We start from the raw sequence: 21911 nt of genomic DNA, 5'->3' as shown, positions 1-21911 counted from the left end.
AAATGACGCCTCCCCGTCTCAAGCAGCCGTCACGGCCGACGCGATGGCCTTGCAGAAGGATACGCCGCGCACGGGGCGGCAACCCGCGCTTTTACGACTTCAAAAGAAGAAGAAGAAGAAAAAACAAACAAAAAAAAAACTCGCGGCAACTTTGCACCGCATGTGAGTATGGGATCCTCTCGAAAAAGTCAGCGGCATGTCTGCTTATGAATCGCCGCGCAGCCTGGGCCTGCGCGCGTTTTCCGGCGGCCTGAACTCGACAGGACCGATCACCCGCCCCAGGCAAAGTGAACAACGCGACGGCAGATATGAAACGGAAGGAGCCTGCACCCCTGGCTTCTCTCAGAGGACTACGACATAACGAAACAAATAACGAGCCTATTTTCGCCTCTTTTATTTTTTCTTTAGTAAAACTGATGCGCCGAGTATACATACGCAAACAAACTGCAGCAAGCGAAACAATGCGTCGGATTATCCTCGCCAGACGAGCCTATACACACAGAGCGCCTTTTCTGCTCGATCAGCAGGCGGGTTTGAATCCGAGCAAGTGGGCGCAGCGAGCGAGAGAGAAAGAAAAAAAAAAGTTTACGGAGTAAGCACGATTCTCGTTCCCGCCAACATAATGGCTCGATCCACACGCAGCCAAGGCCAATAGAAATATCCCGAAAGTTGGAGCAGACGCTCAGAGTAAAGACTGTATGGCGACCAGACTGAACAACATCGCCACACGGGGCAGGGCGATTGCGCTATGTTCAGAGCTGCCGTGCCTCAGTCGAATATCGAAAAGCAGCAGTGAAAAGCGTCCATGCGAGCGTTGTGCTATAGCTAATTGAATACAGCACACAGGGTAGTCACACGTCGCCTTTTAGTGCTAACAATAACAAGTGTTTCAGGGAGACCCACAACTAATTCTTAAAAACATGTTTTTTGAGGTAACGAGACGTTTTTGCGACATAGTGTTGGCGCACACCTGAAAACAGGCGAATCATGTGAACTAGAAAGTTGTTTACTAAATTATAGAAGTTAAAAAGTTAAATATTGCAGGTAGGCGCCCGGTTGCAACTAAACACTTGTAACTGACCAGTAATGATAGCCACATTAGTTTTCAGAATTTCGAAAACGCGATTAACCTCGCCGCTGTGGCGCAACAAATTTTGACCACTTCTCGCGCAGTTCGAAAACCGCGCGCTCAGCGGCTTCCATCAAACGCGTCACTCCGTGGCGCACATGCCACGTGACCTCCTTTGCCGCGCCATTTGGCTACAATACCTTGGCTGGAGCAGCGAGGAGCGGTGAGCACTGCAGGCGGAACAGAGCGCCACGGAGTGACGCGTTTGATGGAAGCCGCTGAGCGCGCGGTTTTCGAACTGCGCGAGAAGTGGTCAAAATTTGTTGCGCCACAGCGGCGAGGGTAACCGCGTTTTCGAAATTCTGAAAACTAATGTGGCTATCATTAATGGCCAGCTACAAATCTCTAACTGCAAACAGGTGTCTGTCTGGAACAGTTAAAAAGTTAACTATTGGATTTAGTTAACAACTTTACTATATTCGGATAGAACTTAAAGGTGCACTGAAGAGGAATCTAAACTCGCCTATTTGCCGCGGGAACTCAATCTACACGTTCCGAGCATTCTTAGACGCTTCGAATTATTGCCCTGTGTGGCCGATTTCCTTAATTAAATCGAATTAACGTCCGGCTCCGGCCTTTTTTTTTTTAATTCTCCGCGAGCGGTGGGCGGAGTCGACCAACGCGTGGAGTGCCTTTCACCCACTCCCGTGGCGGCTTGCCGCTCTGCCATCGGCGGAGTAATGCGTAGTAATCCGTAGAAGCAAATAGACCGCGCGAATTTTTATTTCTGCGGGCTTATTTGCGGCTATATTATCTGCGAATGAAACTATTTATTCACGGAAACCTAAAAAACAGAGTTCCTCCACGACGAAAAAATAGTCCGTTGTTGAACCTTTTCTTGCTACCAAAATACGAAGGTATAGTCACAAAAAAAAAAATCACTTCTAGAATTTTAATGGCTGGCTTGTTTTATGTGATCAAACATTAAAAAGCTGATTTCGTTTACTATTGTGACTGGCCAGCGCAGTAATACGGGACGCTGCTGACCGCTACCCATTGTTACTAACTGCTGCATTTTTAAGTTGTATCCTGCAATAGTTAACATAATTCGCCTCTTTTCTGGTGTCCGTCGACGCCGGTATTACTATATACCGAAAAAATCGTCTCTCTATCTAAAAAAAAGAACAAAAATTACTGGTGGGCTTCCCTTAAACGCCTGTTATATGAGGAAATAACGCAACATATTAGGCAAGCACAAAATAAAAAAAAATGTTCCAGCTTGATTTTTGTTTGTTTTAATTCATGCGCCACACAGTCACTTCTACGTATACTATAATGCTACGCAAGCACATGGGTCAACTCCCAGTTGCAGCCACGGAGGCAAACAGCGCCCTTTCAGAGCACTTCATCGCTCAGTGCACACCAGTGCAGCTTAAAAGTTTGGCAGCTTAGGGAGTCCAGCTTAGAGCGCCTAATCTCACCATACCAAACTCCCGCCCATTGCAGTGCGCTCCTATTTTACAGTACGCAGCGGGGAATTAAAAGCAGCTTCATTTCTGCTTTACTGCCGGCAGCCAGTTTGAGAGAGTAGAAGAGTTCATTATCACACCCGCGAAAGCAGGGACATCCGAGTGACTGGAATAATCCACACGTTCCAAGGACACCGTACTGTCCGTACAGAAGAGCCAGTGCGGCCACCAGCCTGTTTAGTAGCATGGACGAAGGAGTGGGGAGCTACAGATTCTTGCCGTGTCGAATAATACTAAGAGGCTGCAAAAAAGTGCAGAACTGTTAAGCCCCCTGGCCGAGGCGCGGCATGTCAGCCTTAAGAGTGGACAAAAGAGTTCGGGGAGGAGGAATGCGACTGCAGAACAGCCCCGCCAATATGAGCGGACTCCTCTTAGAAAAGGGGAGGCCCCCAGCTGAAGACCGGCTGCCTTATCTTTCGAGAGGATTACGCACTCGGGCTCCTTAAATCCCTCGCCTCGCCTCCCAGGGTTCGGGAAAAACGAAAGGGTCAGCTAGAAACCGGACGGGGAAGAGTGGAAGAAGAAGAGAAAATGCAGAAACTGGACACTCGTACGCTCTTAATTATCGACGCGTTCTTTGGGCGTCACCCGTGTTCAAGTCGCCGCCAGTATGACCTGCCGTTTCCAAGATCCTGAGCGTTTAAAACTACAGTCTTAGAGCGAACCCAACTTTTTCTTTATTATTATTACTGGCCCGGACATAAAATGGTATGTCGGTGGCTGAAAGCGAGGGCGGTGGCGCGATTAAAGAAAAAGAAAAAGAAAAAAAAGGGGGGGGGGGGGGGGGGGGGGAGAGAAACGCAGCTGGCCAGCCGCTTCTCCAGAATACCGACGTGGTATGGCAGTATTCCGGGGCAGTCAGTGCTGTAATTCACCTCGAGTACTTTCCACGCCCCAGGACAAATGCAGGGCGTCCACTGGACGGCAACCACTCCGGTACTTCCGGGGTCCGAGCCCTTTCGGCCACGCTTCTCTAAAGCGCAGTGAAATCAAGCAACACGCCATTATGGTAAAGACTGTGCGGCCGGAGGAGAGACAGCGAGTGAAGCCGCTATGACGACGCCGGTTGAATTCGTATGGCCGGGGTTGGGGAAGAGGGGGAAGGGGCGCTTCGTGAGGCGAACGCAACTCGCCAGCGCAGCAACTGCGTAGGGCCGTGCGGCGCAACCAAATCGTCTGTGTATCAGCATCGCCGAGCGACCCGGAGAAGCTCATCTCGAATGGCATGCGCGCCGTATATCGTGCAGAGAAACGGCGCATATTTTGATTGCCCGTCGGCCGAGAGAAGAAACGGGCCGACGCCGAAATTACGTTTCCTTGTAAAATGTGATGGCGCAACAACAGCAACACAAACCGCGGCCCAGGGCGTCGTCTCCTTCCATTCTCTTGCGCTTCGGCCACGAGCACAGCTGCGCCGCCGCTCGCGCAGCAGCGAAGGCCGGCCAGCCGCGCGAGTTGGAGGAAAGGAAGCAGCCACAATGGGAAAGCCAACAATGCAGACGGGCCAGACGACGGCGACCCGGGCTCCCATCGCAGCGCGTATTATAATGCGTGGCGCAATTTGTCCCGGAAGAGCTCGGAGCGCGCGCAGAGGAAGAGAGGGGCAGCAGCGAAAGAGAAAGCTTGTCTGGCTGAGTTTCGGATCCCCCCGGCGAAAAGGGCAACGATCCACAATGGAGGGAACCGCGGCCACTGCCTGTCGTGACACAGTGCGCACTCGGAGAAGACGCCTGCTTCTCGCTCGCGCGTTGCTGCACTGCGCCAAGGCGCCGCTGCTGGCCGGGCCTGCGCGCGCGGGTTAAGAGCGGCGGCAGAGGCCGATTGCGTGTGATTTATGAAGTGACACGAGGGATGTGCACAACCCGCCCTCCAGTCTTTGTTTTGCCCCCCCCCCCCCCCCCCCCCCCCCCCCCCCCCCCCTGCACTCCTCGAAAATTTTTCGCACTACTGCCAATTTGCCTTTTCTTTATTCTTCCCCCCTCTCTGTTATTACGAGTCCCCGTGCTTGTGTGTTCCTCGGCAGCATTGTCAGCGGCCGCGCTGGTTTCCCGGACAACGAACGGAGCTCGAGCGCTCACGCTTTTGAAAGGCGGTGTGGCGACAGAGGCTGCAATGTAACCCGACTGTTTTGACATGAAAAGAGAGAGAGGGAGAGAAAAAGAACACTAGCACTGTCCAAGGAAGGTCGCTTTGTGCTGCTAGTGGTCGCCATCTGTTCCATCCGTTGCAGCCCGGTCTGAGTGGCAGGGGAGGTTGAGGCACCAACATTTGCACCTCGACGGCTACACCTCGCTTTTATTGTTGTCTTGGACTCGGGTTGCGCTCACTGTAGGGCTAAGTTCGGCCCTAGGCCGCAAGATCATTTCGTCCGGCATTTCTACTGCCTCCACCAAATGTTCATTTGCAGGTGTCTTCTCATGAAGACGCTTACAAGCACTAATGCTATAGACAACCATGCTGCTCCTTGATTTACAATCTAACTCGGCGATGGCAATAAATTAAAGGTGCGCAGTACATCGCGTGTATTAAAAAAATGCAACTAGCAAACAATGAAATTACGTGGTTGTTACATGGTTGCTAGTTACAGTTAGATGGGGTGCCAGAGTTAGGCTCTCAGGACCTGGAACTTATTCATTGCCACTTCTCGTCCGCTGATAGAAATGAAAGTTACACACAAACCTCGAACGTACCGGAAAGAAACGCTCGCTGGTTCTATCCATATGCAGAAATAATTCCATTGGCGGTTAGTTAGGGCGTTGGGGGACTTAGCGCAAATCGGTCTCATTCAGGCGCATTTGTATGATAGCCTCATGTAGTGTTGAACGCTGACCTCGCACGCTCGGAAAGGAAACGATTCCGTTGCTGGAGCAAATATATTAATAATGCTCGTTTCGCTCGGCGGCCGGTTCAGGTTAAACGACGGAGCAGCAATGACCAGAAAGAAAGGCAAAACAAAAATTAATGGTGGCTGTCACCCGTACGCAGGTTTCATTTTCCGAGTAATATGGTTTTGGTTCTTGAGGAAACGAAAGGCGCTGTAACTGTCTCACTCGGGGTCGACGCCTGAATCGCGCCCTGAGGGAAGATTAAAGTACGGGAACACAGAAAGAGTCGTCGTAGTTAAGGGCTCCCGATTAATTTCGGGGCACCGGGGTCTTTAACGTGCACTGACGTCGCACAGCACACGGGAGTCTTTTACATTTCGCCCCCACCTAAGTGCGTTCGGGATTCGAACCCATGGCCTTGGGCTCACCAGCCGAACACCGAAGCCACTGAGTAAATTGTTCCTGCCTATTCTTTACATATTTCTCAGCGAGTAAGCTGGAATAACTTGAGGCAACGAGAAAGAGCAACGCTTTAAAACGCGAAAATTCTTGCTTCGCCAGACTTAGCTTGGAGGGCACAGAGTCGTACTCGAGCAACTCACTCCCAGAAACGGAGGCGGCTGGCGGTTTTACTTCACGTGCTTCAGCGCCCATTAAGTACATCACGTATTTGAAGCTCTGGCGGCCCCCGTGATTTGTCTTCGCAGAATAAGAACCCAAAGGGAAGAGCTCCTACTGCGCGATGTAGTAAACACGTTTCTACCACGATTACGTGGATGATTTTCGCCTCTGCTTTCTTGAGACATACAGCATTACACCCCGGAGAGAGAATTAGAAGACGGGCACGATCGGCAACGAGTGAAGCGCTACAAATGCGGAGCGCACTGCGGAGTGCAGAGAAGTGACCCCGCAGTCGCACGAATGGCGTCTCGCAAGACCAAAGCAAAGGCGTTTCGCCGATGGCTCGTTGGGCTACTCGAGCGTCGCATGCACGTACGCCGCAGACACCAGCGCACGGATTTACGAAGCCAGTAGCGCGGGTATATTACGCAGCAGCAGCGGCGTCACTGGAAAGCGTCTTTCCAGCGGCGACGCGGCGGCCCCCGGCCAAAAGCGGCCGTCTTGGCAGCGCGAATCGAACGCGCGGGGCCCCCGCGTGGCCCGCGGCGAGTGACGGTGTCTCGCCGCCGAGCGGCGCGCGTAAATCAGTCAGGCCGCGGTCTGGTGCTCCAGTTAAACGAACGCGCGGCCCCGCCGCGGGCCCAGACGCAAAACCGCAGAAAGACGGGCCCAATGAAAACGCCGTTTGATCCCGCTACCGTCCCCGGGGCTCCCTTTTTCATAATATTTGCTCCGGGCGCCATTAAATATTTCTGCTTTTTTTTTCCCGGCGGCAGTCCCTTTTAATGAAGACGGGGCTAGGAAGAGGGAGAACGAGCGCCCTGCCAAAAGAAATAGAGCAAGAAATGCCCTGCGTGGATTTCCCTCACCTCGTCATTTCTGGTTCGTCTCGATCCTCGTCCCAGAAAAGAATGGGGCGGGGGTCGCCGGCGACGGCTCCGGTGGCGGCCGCCCCGCTGGCGAGGATTTCGAATAAATGTTTACGCCCCAAAACCACCGAGCTATCGGCCCGCTTTCGCCCCCGTTTTTGTTCTCTCGGTGGCCGCAAAACAAAAGCAGCCGTAAAGCCTTCCCCCCCCCCCCCCCCCCTGCCCGCGCCGTGGCGATTTATAGGAGGCAATCGCGCCAAAGCAGGTGCCTCCCCCGTTTTCTTCTTCCAACCCCTCCCCCTTCCAATTCCACGCAACTTATTTTTCAGCATTTCTGGCGGCGCGCGCTCTTGACCCCTGGCTTTTGTGTTGCTCGGCCGCCTGAGACTAAACACAGGGTGCAGTCTTGAAACAAATTTGCGGGCCCCCGGCCCATGGGTGTTGACCCAAGGCTCTCGGGCGTGTTGCAACACTGTTGTAGCGCGGCAGCAGCTCGGCAGCTTGTCTGCCGCCGCCGCCGCAGACGCCACGCGAGCAGCGCCGACCCGCCGCGGTGCGCGCGCGGCCCTCTGCCAAGGAAAACCCCAGGCGCCTTGCTTCGGCCGCTGCAGCGCCGTCGTTTTGCGCGGCTGCCGATCGCTTCGCCTTCGATGGCTTCGCGCGGCCACCGAGGCGAGCGAGAAACGAGACGATAATAACAACAACAACAATAGCAGAGAGATGGAGCTATAGGAGCATCGCCGAAACGCCCGCATCTTGCAACAAACCGCTGATTCCCTCTGAGCCGCGGTGGTGTGACGTATGATCCGGCCGTCAGCGCACGCCGGTAACGCGGCTCAAACTTACACGCCGGACCATTATAAGCCCGTGGCAAACCACTCAGATAGAGCGGAAGGAGCGAGCTTCGTTCCGACCAGTTGCCAGGTCTTATCAGGAGCGCTTCAGGGTAGTTCCTTTGGCATGTATGGTGGCTCCGAACATCTATCCTTCAAGAGCCATCACTGACCGGTGCGCTCTTCTCGCGAATCCGTGGTTGTTGCGTCGCACGTGGCGACGTGTCCGCCGGCTCACACAAACGTTTCAACTGTAAACCAGACCCCGGACAAGCTGCAATGGTGGCGATGACCGCAGAGAACCGAATAAATATGGCAGCTGCTGTGATGGGACCGCGGTATAAAGTGTATGCATGATTATGTACAGGCGGGCAGCACGGCACGGCGCATTATGTCATGCCCGGTGTCCCGGGTGACATTCTTGGCGCATGCAGCCCAGCTCGCGTCTCGAGGCTAACGAAACGTGGGAATGTGATCGCGAATCGGGTTGCGAGTGCGCTTTGAGAGATAGCTATAGCGTTGGGAAGCAGTCCCTCGGTGCCTCCCATGTAGCGAACGCGTTGACCATGCACCTCAGATGATGCATAATGATGTTTAACCGCACATTATGCCTCCAAGCAATCAGTTATCTTACACGCACTGCAATGCCGGGGCCGATCGATCTGGATCACCTGGAGCTCCCGAGCTATTGTATATGCTGGGCTGTCACGATTGGCGAACAGATGGGCGCGAGATTACCCGACAGTTCTTACTTGCGCGATACTTCGAACAATCGGCTTTCAAGGTAGCAGATTAGGGAAGGGGGAAGGGGCAAGTTAGCTGCGCATTCTGTTTAATTAGTGCTCTGCGAAAGGGTACCGCGGAAAACATGGCGCGCTTTGTATTCATAGCCTTTGTTTTTGTCCCCCGGTATGTGTCCTGTAGTGTCACCGCTGTGGCGCTCTAATTGAACAGAATTTGGTGACCCCAGTTTGCGGCCGCCAGATGTGGCTGTGCTGACTGAACGACCTAGTCTGTAAAGACTTCAGGACGCCGGTATACCTTAGAGGATCGGGTCAGTGATGTCGAATGGAGCGGCAATACTTTCCCGAGATATCCCTTCCCACGGGCTCGCACTCGCCCGCACTGCGCCGCGCCATCGCGGGGTCGCAGCCGACGTCAACCGACACGCAAATGAACAAGAAGAAACTGGAAAAAAAATTGCTCACGATTGGGTTGACAGCGTCCAGGGGTGTAAGTTTTTGTAACCATGAGCACATCATCAGTCACACTAAGTACAGTGGCCATCTCCAACTGATCTCCAGTTATCCGTGCCCTGCGCAGTCTGCAGCAAAATACTATAGTCTCCTCTCCTCATCTGACTCTGGGCTGGGCCTCTGCTGCACCTGCCTTCCCTCAGAAGCCACTGCTGCGCTGCATGTTCCGCCCAAACCCATCTTCTCCATCCGACTTCCGTTATGATATAGTTAACTCGCGTACGCTGTTCTCTAGCTTTCAACGCCACCCTAGCGATCACCTCCCTTTCCACAGCCCACCCGGAAGGAAGAAAAAGTTTACGGAACACGGCAGCAACAAGAGCAAAAAAAAAAAAAAAATACCTGTCTTCACCTGACGCACAGGTTGGAAGAGGGTGGCAACACAATGAGGTGGACGCGCTCACAGGTGCAGGCTTGCACCTTGCACTTGAAGAAGGCGTGCGTTAGCTGCAAGGAGGCTCACTTTTCGCGCAACTCACGCTTTCCGTAAACTTTTGCGGCCTGGCGTGCGCATAGTTGCCCTCTGCCCCAGAGCCGCCGCATTGCGTGAGTCAAAGCCGCAGGGGGTCGCGTTGCTGCCCTTATTTTAAGAAAACAAACGGGCCTGTTGGGTTAGTGCTTTGCGTAAGCGCGCGTATAAAACAGATGCGCCAGAGAAGCCTCGGAGAAAAGCACAACCAAGTACAAAGGCTCTCTCGCAGGAAGTATTATTTACGGGCGCATTTCACGCCGGCGCCTATATACGTATACGGCAGTTTCGCACAACATCGGTGGGAAGGATGCGCACAAGCGTACTCTTTAGTTTAGTCCATCAAGGTCCAAGACGAGCTCTGGCGAGAGGTTTACGAGCTCTGAACTCGAACTAACAAACAGTAAAACCGACTCGTCCCGAGCGCGGCGCTGAGATGATGCAGAGACAACGGCAACAAGCGAACCACGAACCGCTCCGGGACTATACGGCAGTACGACTGGCGTTCGGAGGCGTGGCGCCTAGGTTAATTAAAAAGCTTCGTACACACGGATGCCCCCGAGTATCCCTGCAGCGGTGCGTGTTATGCAGTGAAGTCAAGCACCCAAGTGCTCGGCTGGACAGGGGCCAGTATGAACACCCGTCCACCGGAACCCGGGGGAAACACTGCGCGTTCCTCGCCGAAGGACGTAGATTTGTGCCGTCGATTTTTTTTTATTTCATCTTATACAGAAGACACGTATACACGCCGCACAGAAGGCTTACGATTTGTTACAAATATATTCAATAAGCAGAAAAAGGAATGCGGGGAGGGAAAGAAGAGAGTCTGTCGGCGGTCGAGGAGAAATCGTTTGTCTCGTCGGAAAAGTGAAAGAAAAAAACAAAAAAAAAAAACCCCGAAAGACTCGAGTAAGAGCAAACGTCTTCATATCCGCCGAGTGCCTATGGCCCGGCTTTCCGATCCTGTGCGTACGAATGGTTTTTATTTAGTCATTCCGCGAATCACTGAATTCTAATCTCAGTGTATTTATCACTCCGCGCGGGAGAAGCCAAGAGTCCTGGCACCAGCCGCACTGCTTCGTTATTTCGGACCCTTCGGCCTTGCCACCTTTTGCAAATGATACCGTAATCTTCACTTCGCGCCGCGGGTGTTCCGACACTTTCAGGCGTCCCGGAAGCATAATAAGGGCAATAAAATGAGGTCACTGCCAGCGACTGCAGGCAGAAGTTTCAGGGTCTCCCTCCCGCCGCTGCATTCCGCGGCCACGGTAAGCGCGCGTGCTGTAAGGAGAACCCTCGAAAGCCTGTCAGCCTTGCCTAATTGAGCCATTCTTCATTCGGACAGTCCAGGTTGAAAGCAAGCTCCCATGCTCCTCGCAGACACCAGGCTCGGCACGCACGCTGGGTCGAGCCCGCCGCATATAATCGACGCTCTGAATCGCCACGCTGCAGCCCCCCCGTTGCCATCTTCCATCTTTCTTCTGCTCCCCCCCCCCCCCCCCCCCCCCCCCACACCTGTCTTCTTACCTTTTCACATGCGGCAGGATTATGCCATCTCTCAAACAAGGTCTCGCAAACGACCCCCTCCCCCAGCACAAACCAGTTTGCTTCCTTAAAAGTGCGCCTATTTGAAGGGTTTCACCTTGGACAGCGCAATTACGGAATTGCGCGTCCCGATACGTCCCTTCGGAGGCTTCTTCGTCACATCTCCGCCGAGTTAGCGAGAGAAGCTCTTCACGTTTACAATAAAGCCTGCTCATGTGAAATTCCGCGCGCAGCTTCTAGACCTGAGGCACCTGCCGTGGTGCCGCTGGTGGCGAATTTCCCCACGCGAAATGATTACAGAATGATTCTAGGAATGGTGACGTGTTTCCATCCTCGCTCTCTAGTTACATGCCCCTCCCCCTCCAACCTCTTGCCCATAACAACAGCTGGCTGATGGGCACCGACCATCTCAATCCCCACGAGCAGATCTGCCACGAGTGTATAGTTGCATCATGACGCCAAGGTTACGTGACCACTCCGTCGAGTAAGCGACACCATAGACAACAGCCAACGAAACCACTGACAGTGTCCAGGTGAACTATGCAGTGAAGATGTAATGCAGCGCTTCCGAGTCATCCTATAAGTATACCTGTGTTTCGAGGCGCCGGAGCCAATCCATTAAACCCTACTTTCCTGTTTTCTTAGCAATCGACCACATGCTGGATCTGTCTTCGCCCACGCTGAGTGTGAAAACGACGCAGAAAGCACGAAAAAGCTCAATTTTTTCGCTGCCTAGAGGTGCGACTTGACAATGAGGGGACCACTGCACAGGTACAGCAGAAAAGTGCAGAGCCCTTCCTTCACTTCGCGGCTTCCGCGTTCCGAAAACTTCTATACACTCGCGTTCCGCACATCCCATGGCGTTCGCCGACTAGCCCACAGTTACTTTTGCAAATGTGCACACGTGCTCGCCCTTCGTATCTGGCTGTCACGCCCATTGCCGCCCTGTCCTGGTGCACGTCTGCCGACCTTGTGCACATCTGTCGAGATCTGGTACATGCAGCATTTTCAATGCTAATTAAGGGACAACTTACGTGTCCGTCAGTTTGCGTTAAAATACCTTCCTCATCGAAAGAAAGATCTTGTTCGTCGCTTCCAAAATCGTCGGCCGAGTTTCCCAGGTCGTATAGCTTCGGGCGCGTGCTACTCGGAGTGTACCGTTACCGTCAAAGACCCTGTGATGAATGGAGTTGCCGTGAGCACCGCGCGTTCGATGGTATCAGAATTGGATTCCGTTGTGCGCCCAGCGGCCACACACACACAAAAAGACCTACCACGCAGGCAGGCGAGACGCGTTCTCGTGGCCGAGCGCTCGGCAGTCTGAGCTGCCATGAGTGACGAAGATTAAGAACGCCGAGTTCATTAGGCGTAGTGCCTGCCCACAAAAAGACGTGTAGTACGGTAACAGAAATGAATTCCACCACCGTAAGCTTGGGGAATGGGCAAAGTAGCATACCGACCAATATCGTGTTAAAGCAGAAGTTTGGGCTATACTTGCAGAATATTGATGGCAAAAAGCAGCGCAAACTAGACGGGACTTACAAGAGAAGGAAGACAGCACACGCGCTGACTCGCAACACAGAGAGTCAGTTGCAAGTCAGCCCGTGTGGTGTCTTCCTTCTCTTGTGTGTCCCGTCTAGTTCGCGCTGTTGTTCACCACCAGCCTCGTGGTACCCGGTAGAGTTAAAACCTTGGCTGTTTAGCCCATGAGAGCAAATACAGTACCAAGCTCGCTTACTTTTGCAGCGCTCAGAAACAACTTTCTCGAATCTCTTCCCTGACAGCTGCATTGCTCAGCACATTGCCTTCTCATCATAGAGAGTGCATCCTTGTGCAGATCACCACGCCGGAGGCCACGATAGAGAGAAATTAGCATGGTGAGCACCTAAGATTCGTTTCTCTTTGCAAATATATGCAAAAAAAAACATTAACAACAGCTTCTACAACCTCAGTTAGAAGACAGACCACTCGTGTACCCTCGAAAAAAAAGTACAAAAAAATTGAAGGGGACACTTAAGCGCCGCCTTAAGGGTATGAAGCGATAGCAGAAGGTAATTCCGTACTTTACATTGACATATCGCTGGGAGTCCTCATACCCCTCCTGGCGCAGTGGTGCAGCGGTGAAGCGATGCGCCACTGCCCTGCGATGGCAGGTGCTCCCAGCAGTGGGCTTGTGCAGCTCAGGTTACTTTTCCCGAGCGACCAATCATTAATTTAACAGGCACCTGCCACGGCGGGCAAGCTGCCCACTATCCGATGGGCCAGTTGTGGTGACGCCGCAAGTTCACGTGACCTATAGGTGCTCCAGCTGTCTCCTAGGTTGCTCTCTGGGGACCACCTGCCAGAGCCATGCCCGTCATTTTTCGCACACAACGCCGACAACGCCGACGCCTGATTTTCTGGTGAACGGGGCCTTTAAAGCTAACGCGTTAAAAGTTGCCAACATTTACAAACCTGCTGAGCACGCACGGCAGTTAGCAATGCTAACCCGATACTGTACTTCCTCGCGGCGGTCTCCTTTATGTATAATTGAACTAAAGGCCTAATCATAAGAACACTTTGATCGGAACGATGTTTCTATTACTACGCAGCGCGTCCAGACTAAATGCATTCATAAAATTTCAGAGCTCTGTATCCCGGTCATTCACTGAGCTCCACAGCTGAGAACACGAAGCCGTTGCATTCGTCCCGGAATCAACAGGGGGCGAAAGAAAGCTTTGAGCACGAACCTAATTCCGCCCAGGGCGTGCTCTGAGCGAGCTAGTCGGAAGAAAGGGGGTGGGGGGGACAAGTCCACACATATACTCCACGCGTTTCATCGGGAGATTCGCTTTTACCGAGGTCATAATAAAAGCGACACTCCCTCAGAAACGCATGCATGTCACCACGGTCCTGACACGCATGCTTTTCGAGACGACGTGCGGCCTTTGCCAGAGGCAAAGAGCCCAAGAGGTTTCGTTCTGCGTCACCGTTCCAAATCTCCTCGAGGTAATAGATACCCTTGTCCTCACCCTAAGGAAACCCAAGCCTTACAAGGACGCCATTACACGTCTTAGAAGCATTCCCTGCTTCTCACATAGTATAATGCCAAGCTCTCCGCCAGCTCACAACGCGCTTGGTGAGTATTAAGCCTTTTGTCCTTGTCGTCCAGTCGGATCTACCATCACCAACATGTCGGCAGAAATATTTGCGCGATCTCTGGGCGCGACAGCTCCTCCCAGACGTTGGGACCATAGCAGAGGGTGTATACTGCAGGACACGACCTCTCCTCTCCACGTGCGTGGTGCGGCGTATGCTGCGCGCGTGTATGTATTGTACTCACTGCGGCACTCGGGGCAGCAGGTGCCGGGCGTCTGGGCGATGCGGTTCAGGGGGCACGGCAGCACTGGGCACGACTTTTTGGTGCACGTCACGCGCCCATCCTGCGAAGCAGAAGAAATCAGTGCACGTATATGCAGCGTGCAGGACCTCGTTCTGGCCCTCTGTGTAGGATGCAGGCACGCCAGAGTAGGAAGAAAAAGTTTATTGGGGCACGAGTAGCGCAAAACTTGAGCGCAAAAAAAAAGGAACAAGAGTGCAGAAGGGTGCACCTCAAGCTTGAACAGTGCGCAGCCTACGCTTCTTGTGCGATACCAACGCTGCACCACCACTCATCGCGAGCAGGCCGAGAGTATGATTTCGTTGTTTTTTTCTTTTACAGCGAAGCTATTAGCGGCTCACTCGTGGCGTGAGCGGCAGCGTAACACATCACGTGACCACCGCGGCTCACGTCACGTGATGTGACCGGCAGCGAGCAGCCATATCCGCCCGCGCTTCGCACAAGTGCTGGTGGAGTCCTTCATTTAGTCGCAAAAGTACGAACAGCTGCGCCGGTTAAACGCACTAATCCGAAATCATAATTGTAGAGGCCTTTTTTTTTCATGGCTTCTCTATCTTTTTCTGAACATAATTTTTTGTTCGGAAGGTTGGTTCAATAATTCTAAACAGATATAAAAGCGTAACACAAGCGATCACAGGCAGAGACAAGTCAGTCCTGTTTGTGATCATCTGTATGTGTAGCGCTTTTATGTGTGCTCTGAAAAGTTTGCAGCCTATAGCACAATCTTCCTAAAAGTGGCTTCGGACTGGTTAGCCGCCTGCAGGGGTCTTAAACAAGTACTGAACCTGTTAATGTTTCGTTTTCATCCAATCAGCTACTGCATTTCGCTTCCTGTTAGAATGCAAGCAACGCTGAAACAGAGGCCAGTTGGTTCCGCACCTTGGTTTACTGCGCGATACTACACAACACTACTGACGGTGAGATAAAGAAACAGACACGTAGTGTACATCAAAGTCAAAGTCAAAGTCAAAGTGTTTATTTAGACAACTCAATGGTACAGTTGCCTAGGGCGCAGACTAAAAGGCAAAAGGATGCCTGACAAAGAGTCCTGACATACAAGGCGCGCCTCGTATATGCTGTCTCTTTCTTTGTCTCCTCGTTTGTAAGTAGCGCGCAATAAGCCAAACTGTTAGAATTGTCAGGAGTGATACGAGCTTTATTCATTGTATTTTTTTCTCTGCGGTTGTGGTTTAAATGGCGAGCGCATGCAGTGGACGGCGTGAAATTGCGATCAAAGCATTGCGACACAATCCAAGGTGCCTGAAGTAACACCATAAAGAAAAAAGTGGTTTACACAGCTGCCTTTGCAGGGCTGACATTGCCAAAATGATAATTCAATTTGCATTAGCAAGCATCAAAATTAACAAATAGATAAATAAATAAGTGGATAAACGTAACCGAAAGCCGAGTGGTTTCTCGCACAACCGCTGCTGCTTTGAAACAAAACCACACAAATTCGGCTCTCGGCATTAGGCGACAGCGCAACCACTCTGTATGCGCGCAAGGAATCAGAAACCCAATCAAAAATCAATTAAGCCAGTTTCGTACTCGAAACGAGCCTTGTTCGCCGTCATAAATATAGAACGCCATTAACATAACCAATGGCGCAGCACTCGAGACGCAAGACCGCAACGCATACTCCGAAACGCTATAGCGGTTATTGATTACCTCGAGAGGCGGGCAGGACAAAACAGTCGTTATCGGTACCGAGCATGCCAGCGCTGCGCTGGGATAATGAGTGCAGTGCTAGATAAAAGGACACTGGTTCAGTTCGAATCGGTATCTTGCTTTTCTGCTACCCTGCGTTCAACGCTGTCTCCGATACAGGCCGCAAGTACCAAGTCCTCATCAGTGTTGTTAGCCGTTTTCCCATAAGCGATCTTAAAACCGCAACACGAACCGATTCACCAAACGCTAATGTGAGCGTCCATCGGAAAAAGTGAGTCGATTCGTGACCACACAAGCCAACACGAGTCAGAACTATTATGACAGTAGCTTTGACGGTATACCGCGCACAACGAGAATGCACTTTTTCTATTTGCATGAAGACGAAGCCGGAGACCCCGAACGCGCTCAATGTAAATACCTCGTGATGTGCTCCGATAAAGAACGTATACATACGCATACACACGGAATGACGTCTACGTGACAAAGCGACATCGCTTCGCTTCGAGGTGCGCCGTATGTAGAAGATTCTGGACCAATTTCGACCACCTAGAGCCTTTTAATAATGCGTACCGAAATGGCTCTAAACTGTCGTTGCTGCATTTTTGCTGCATCCGAAGGCAATTCGAACGGACCCGTTAAAGCGTTGATTATTTAAGTTTACACCACAGCCCTCGTTCCCTCTACATGGACAGCTAGGGAAGACAGGAGCGAACGTAGCACGCTCCACGTGCTTTAACCGCATTCCCGTCTAATCGCACCGGCGTTTAGGTGTGGTGTGTGTTCATGAGCGGCGGCATCGACCACAGTGCCACGGGTTCACACTCGTGCACACCTTCCACTGGCCAACGTGTTCCGAACCCGAGATAACGTCCCGTTTAATTTCATTCGCGCGCATGCACTTTAGAAGCCGTCCTGCGTCGTCTTGTTGTGGTCAGCTCTGTATAAGCCAGCTCAACACGCCAGTGTGTGCGTAACTCGAGTGCGTCGCATGAGAGAGAAGGGGAGAAGGAGAAAGACAAGGCTGGTCCCACAAACAAACCACGCCAAGCCCCCGCGGCGCCCGGGCGAACAGACGCGCGGGCTGACGAGCCGGCGGGCGTCAATTGCCCGCCGTGTATTCCGTGCACCCGCGCAAATCTGCGGGTTCCAGAAACAGAGTGTCCTTGCCAGCTTGGATCTATTCCAACAGTCGCGATCCTCCGTGATAAATGTCCCCTGACGAGGCGGTTCCCGCAGATCGCGCGCGCGAAGGCGCCCAATATCGAGCTCGCGCGTGTGCGCACGGGAACCGAAAACTGCGAGCGTGCGAAGTCGCTTGCGCCCGCGAACGCAACGAATCGCGTTGGTCTCGGGCGACACAGCACCTGCGGGGCGAATTCGGTGCAGCGCGCTCTTTCGCGGCTCGCTTTATGAAGCATTAAGCGCCTTGTTGTGACGCTATACCGTTGGCCGCTAACGACTCGTTTCATTAGAAGCGGCGCCTTAGGTTCCACGGCGGAAGTTTAAAATCAAGACAGACGTGGCCGCACCGGCGGCAGTAGCGCTCAAGGCTTGGCTTTTCCTCCCTGAGTGCCGAACGTATAACTATCGGGGACAGAAATGTTGCTGGCATTGGCGACCCATGCTCGGAAAAGTTGGAACGCCCGAACGCTGTATGTTGAGCCGGTATGAGATGATTGCTTCGACCGTGGAAAACACGTCGCTTTGTGTCATCGCCGCCAGAGCGCGAGAAGCGCTCTCTACCGCGGGTTTTGTTTTCCGGCCCATGAATTGCCCGCGAAGCCACCGGGCGTTCCTATTCCGAAGGCGGCTTTCAGCGCCGCTTCCTTTTCACATTTTCCGGTCGCTGGCTCGCGACTGTGCATGACCCCTGATAAGAAGCTTTCATCTCAGTGGCACATGAAAAAGCAAAAACAAATGGCGACCCCATGACACGTAGGATGTCCCCTATAGCGATACCTCCGAGCACTTTTTTGAAGATTCGCTGTTCGCATGAGGTTTGTCCACATTTTAGAACGGGTCATCAATGCAGCTGGTCGCAGTCTTCGAATCGGTCTTGGTCAGGTGTTTAGGGCGCGTTCGTTCGATTTTCTTCTTCAGCCTTAGCGACACGTTCGGTCCCCTTCTCGAGATAGTAGGGACGTTTAAATAGAGTGACGATATCGGTTAGCAGCCCTTTTTTGAAGATTCGCTCTTCGCATGAAGTTTGTCCACATTTTAGAACGGGTCTCGAATCTGCAATATGTCAACCAAGCGGTGCTGCATCACTATTGCCGCCGAACACATGAACCCAGTTCACTACGAAAATACCAGTCAGACGCATCCCGCTCCAGGAGGGTCTGCTATATAAACAGCTAACGCTGTGAAACTACAAGGTTGCGGTGCATGAGCCAATGACGGAGGCCGTGGAGACACCAGTGACAAATCTTGGCGCCACATTGAGTTATTCGCTCAGTGCAGCTGGTGCGCCTCTTAGAAACAGTAAGCTGGATGATTGCGCTCAGAGCACGTGACGGCACCATCGCAGCATGCCGAATCTCAGGGTGCGATCATAGCACGAAAAGAAAATAACGCGAATGAGCAAGCGCCACTGCATAAATGGACACTCACCGCCCTTGCATGCATGCGAAGGCAGTGCATAATAAACCGAAACATGAGTAGCAATTAATCTTTGAGTGCCAGCTGTGCTGCAGAAGGCAGATGAGCCAAAGCGGCAACATCGATTAGGAAAACTGTTCCATTAGTACGAGTGCCCTGGCAGCTTTATCATTACGTAATAGAAGTCGTTACCGGAGCGCTATTATTATGTGTTACGTTAATAGCGCAGCAGTGTCGAACGCGCACAGGCGGCGCTAACATAGATGCAAACGTTAAAATAAAACAGGCCTTCACCGTAACCGCAAAGCAGCGCGGTCAAGAAAAGTATTTCGGCACAGAAGGCCATGTCTACACGCATGTGAATGGCGAGCTCCTACCCGTCGTCCACCTTTTTGTCGCAGTGAACGACCTCCTCTGGTGAGAAAATGCTGCACTGCAGCCTGCGCGGGACGCTCCGCTGTCGCAAACCGAAACCGTGACTGACCAGAGGAACGCGGCTGGCTTCACCCGTTACGAGAAATGCCGTTCCTTTCCTCTGTTTTATAACCCTCCTCCTCATTGCAACGACGGCGGCCGAGTTTCGAAACGCTAAAGGCGCCCGTGTGTTGTGTGACGTTAGTGCACCTTACAGATCCCCACGCGGTCGAGGTTATTCGGGAGCCCTCCACTACGACATGCATTTCTTCTGTCACTCCCTTCTCGTCCCATCGAGTCCTCGCAGCGCGCCTTTCCTTTCCTTTCGGATATCCTATCCAGGCTTGGGATAAAGACGACGGCGACAACGACAGACTGCGTTTCCAGCTGTCCGCTTGGATAGCGGGAACATCGCGGTGACCCACAGCGCGAGTTTAGGTTCCGCGGCTACCGCCGAAACATATCGGTCACATCTGACACCGACGCTTCGTGTCCTGGGGGAGGGAGGTCGCTGTTCGCTTGAGTGAGTAGCTAATTAAATACCACGAGAGGGCCTCTCCTTCGCGACAGCTATGAGAAGGTGCATGTGTACGCTGCCTCGCCTGTTCTGCTTCGCTTTGATACTTTTATTTGCTTCTCGCGACAGGAGTCTCCAGGGTGCGAAACGATCACATTAACACATTCTGAGAAGCAACTGCCATTAAATGTAAATTGAGCTCCGAAGTCGCCGACAATTATATCATCCGGAGACGTCCCGCGAGTGGCTAATTGTGGGCGCTGGCAGGCGTCCGACACGATGTGCGTCCGACCTGGCGCACGCTCAGCGCGGCGGCGCTGCGGTCGCTTCTCCCGGGACCCCCCTCCTCTCTCAGCTCCTCTTTTCGTTATTTATCTTTGAAACCAGCGCCTTCCAACAACTCTCTTTTTTCCAGGCGAATGCAGCGAAAGAAAAAAAAATGAAAGAAAAACGAAGAGAAATTCGTCCTTTATTTTGTGTGTGTGTGTGTGTTGTGTGTGTGTGTTGTGTGTGTGTGTGTGTGTGTGTGCGCGTGCGTGCGTGTGTGTGTGTGTGTGTGTGTTTGTGTGTGTGTGTGTGTGTGTGTGTGTGTGTGTGTGTGTGTGTGTGTGTGTGTGTGTGTGTGTGTGTGTGTGTGTGTGTGTGTGTGTGTGTGTGTGTGTGTGTGTGTGTGTGTGTGTGTGTGTGTGCGTGCGATGACGACGTGCGTCGCGCGCCCTCTGCAACCTCCCCCCTTTACGTAGCAGAGAAAGCGACGCTGATCGCGGGGTGGAAAAAAAAAAAAGAAACCCAGCCAAGGAGTGTCCAGTCGGGCCTGAATCCAGCGCTGCTGGCGTCTCTCCCAGCTCTACGTGCTCCATTCAGAAGCGCGAAAGCGTGAAACGGTGCGTCGAATGATTTCCTACTGACGCGAAATGACAAAGAAAAATAAAGGATAAAGAAAAAGTATGGTTAAGAAGTAATTACCGGGAGGGAAAACACCAGGATGAGTGATGTTTTTCCTCGTTGATTTTTTTACTCAGCAGGGCGCAACAAGCAAGCAAACAAACAAACAAACAAACAAACAAACAAACTAGCAAGCAAGCAAGCAAAGAAAGAAAGAAAGAAAGAAGGAAAGAAAGAAGGAAAGAAAGAAACAAACAAACAAAGAAACAAACGGAACCAAATCAGCATCGCGAACGGCAACCGGAACTAATGGGAATTTAAGTTCGGTGCATTAATTTATATCTACAGAACCGGCAATGTGTTCTTTCACACGTTACAAACTTCGAGTCAGCACTGCTTTTCGCGGGAAGTCATCTCAGCGCCAGAGCTGGGACGACGCGGCATAGCTGCGCCTTCTGGTTATGGCACAGAGTTGAGAGACATCTTTGAGGAAATAGTGCACGTACCTTGCACAGGCAGACAACGCACGGGTCCCGCTCGTCCGAAGGCACGGTGTCCCCTTCGGCATACTGCCTGCCGTTCACCATGCAACCTGCAGGTGTAAGCGACAGCATGAGACGTACGGCGTCATAGCAGGTTCCCCGAACCCTAATGCGCCATTTCCATTCAGCAAAATCACATTGACTTACGGATTTGACAAAGCGCTTTGTGATATCTTTAAGCCGATTTTGTATCTGTTCTTTTCACCGCATTTATCTCGCTTATTTTAACGTTCCCTATTATTCCCTACACCACTGTGTATGCTAATAGGTGCAGCATTTCTTTTTGCCGCAAACAAATGCTTGTTTAAATAGCGGTTATATACCGATTATACGTCCGAACATGTTTTCCTTCTTTGTGTTACCCTTCCTGCTTGGGTTAGACTGAAATGTCCAATGGGTTGTGTCAGTTAAAATATGCACGTCAAAGCTCTAAACGGCGAAAACATCAACGAATAAAAAAAAATTCAGGGGGCACTTTGACTGTCTAAAGTGCGAAGAGGCGAAAGCGTTTTCCGCACCACTTTCGGTGCTTCTGTGGCACTGGTGGCGTCACATGTAATTGAGCACTAATTACTAAGTGATGACAAATCACTAATTAATGGTTAATTACTGATTAATGCCTGAATACTAATTAACTGCTAATTAAGCTTAAGCTTAAGCTTCGCCTTTAGGAGTGGAACGCGACAGCGTGTTGTAGCGCTGCCAGGGAGTCCACGGAACGCCACCACCCGTTCGGCGCAATGCCTTGCCGTTTCAACGCAACGGTTTTTGAGGAAAGGAAATGGCGCAGTAAATCTCTGTCATCTCGGTGGACACCTGAACCGCACCGTAGAGGAACGGAGGAAGTGGGAGTGAAAGAAGAAAGACGAAGATGGCCCGTAATGAAGAAAAT

General features: G+C 52.1%; 1 protein-coding gene across 2 annotated transcripts in view; it reads right to left on the bottom strand.

The window, feature by feature from the left end:
• cv-2 (crosveinless 2-secreting protein) overlaps positions 1–21911 on the bottom strand; it is a 209255-nt gene that overhangs the window by 38436 nt on the left and 148908 nt on the right. For both annotated transcript variants that reach the window (XM_089579141.1, XM_089579142.1), the window contains 2 exons: positions 20984–21069; positions 14339–14438 (listed from right to left, as the gene is read on the bottom strand). In XM_089579141.1, the coding sequence (XP_089435267.1) occupies positions 14339–14438; positions 20984–21069 (186 nt within the window). The remainder of the gene's footprint in view (positions 1–14338; positions 14439–20983; positions 21070–21911) is intronic.

The sequence above is a fragment of the Amblyomma mixtum genome, chromosome 3, assembly GCF_055824585.1.
Source record: "Amblyomma mixtum isolate Tamu chromosome 3, ASM5582458v1, whole genome shotgun sequence".
Lineage (NCBI taxonomy): Eukaryota > Metazoa > Arthropoda > Arachnida > Ixodida > Ixodidae > Amblyomma > Amblyomma mixtum.
The sequence above is the reverse complement of the archived record's forward strand: the minus strand, read 5'-3'. Positions and strand labels throughout refer to the sequence as shown.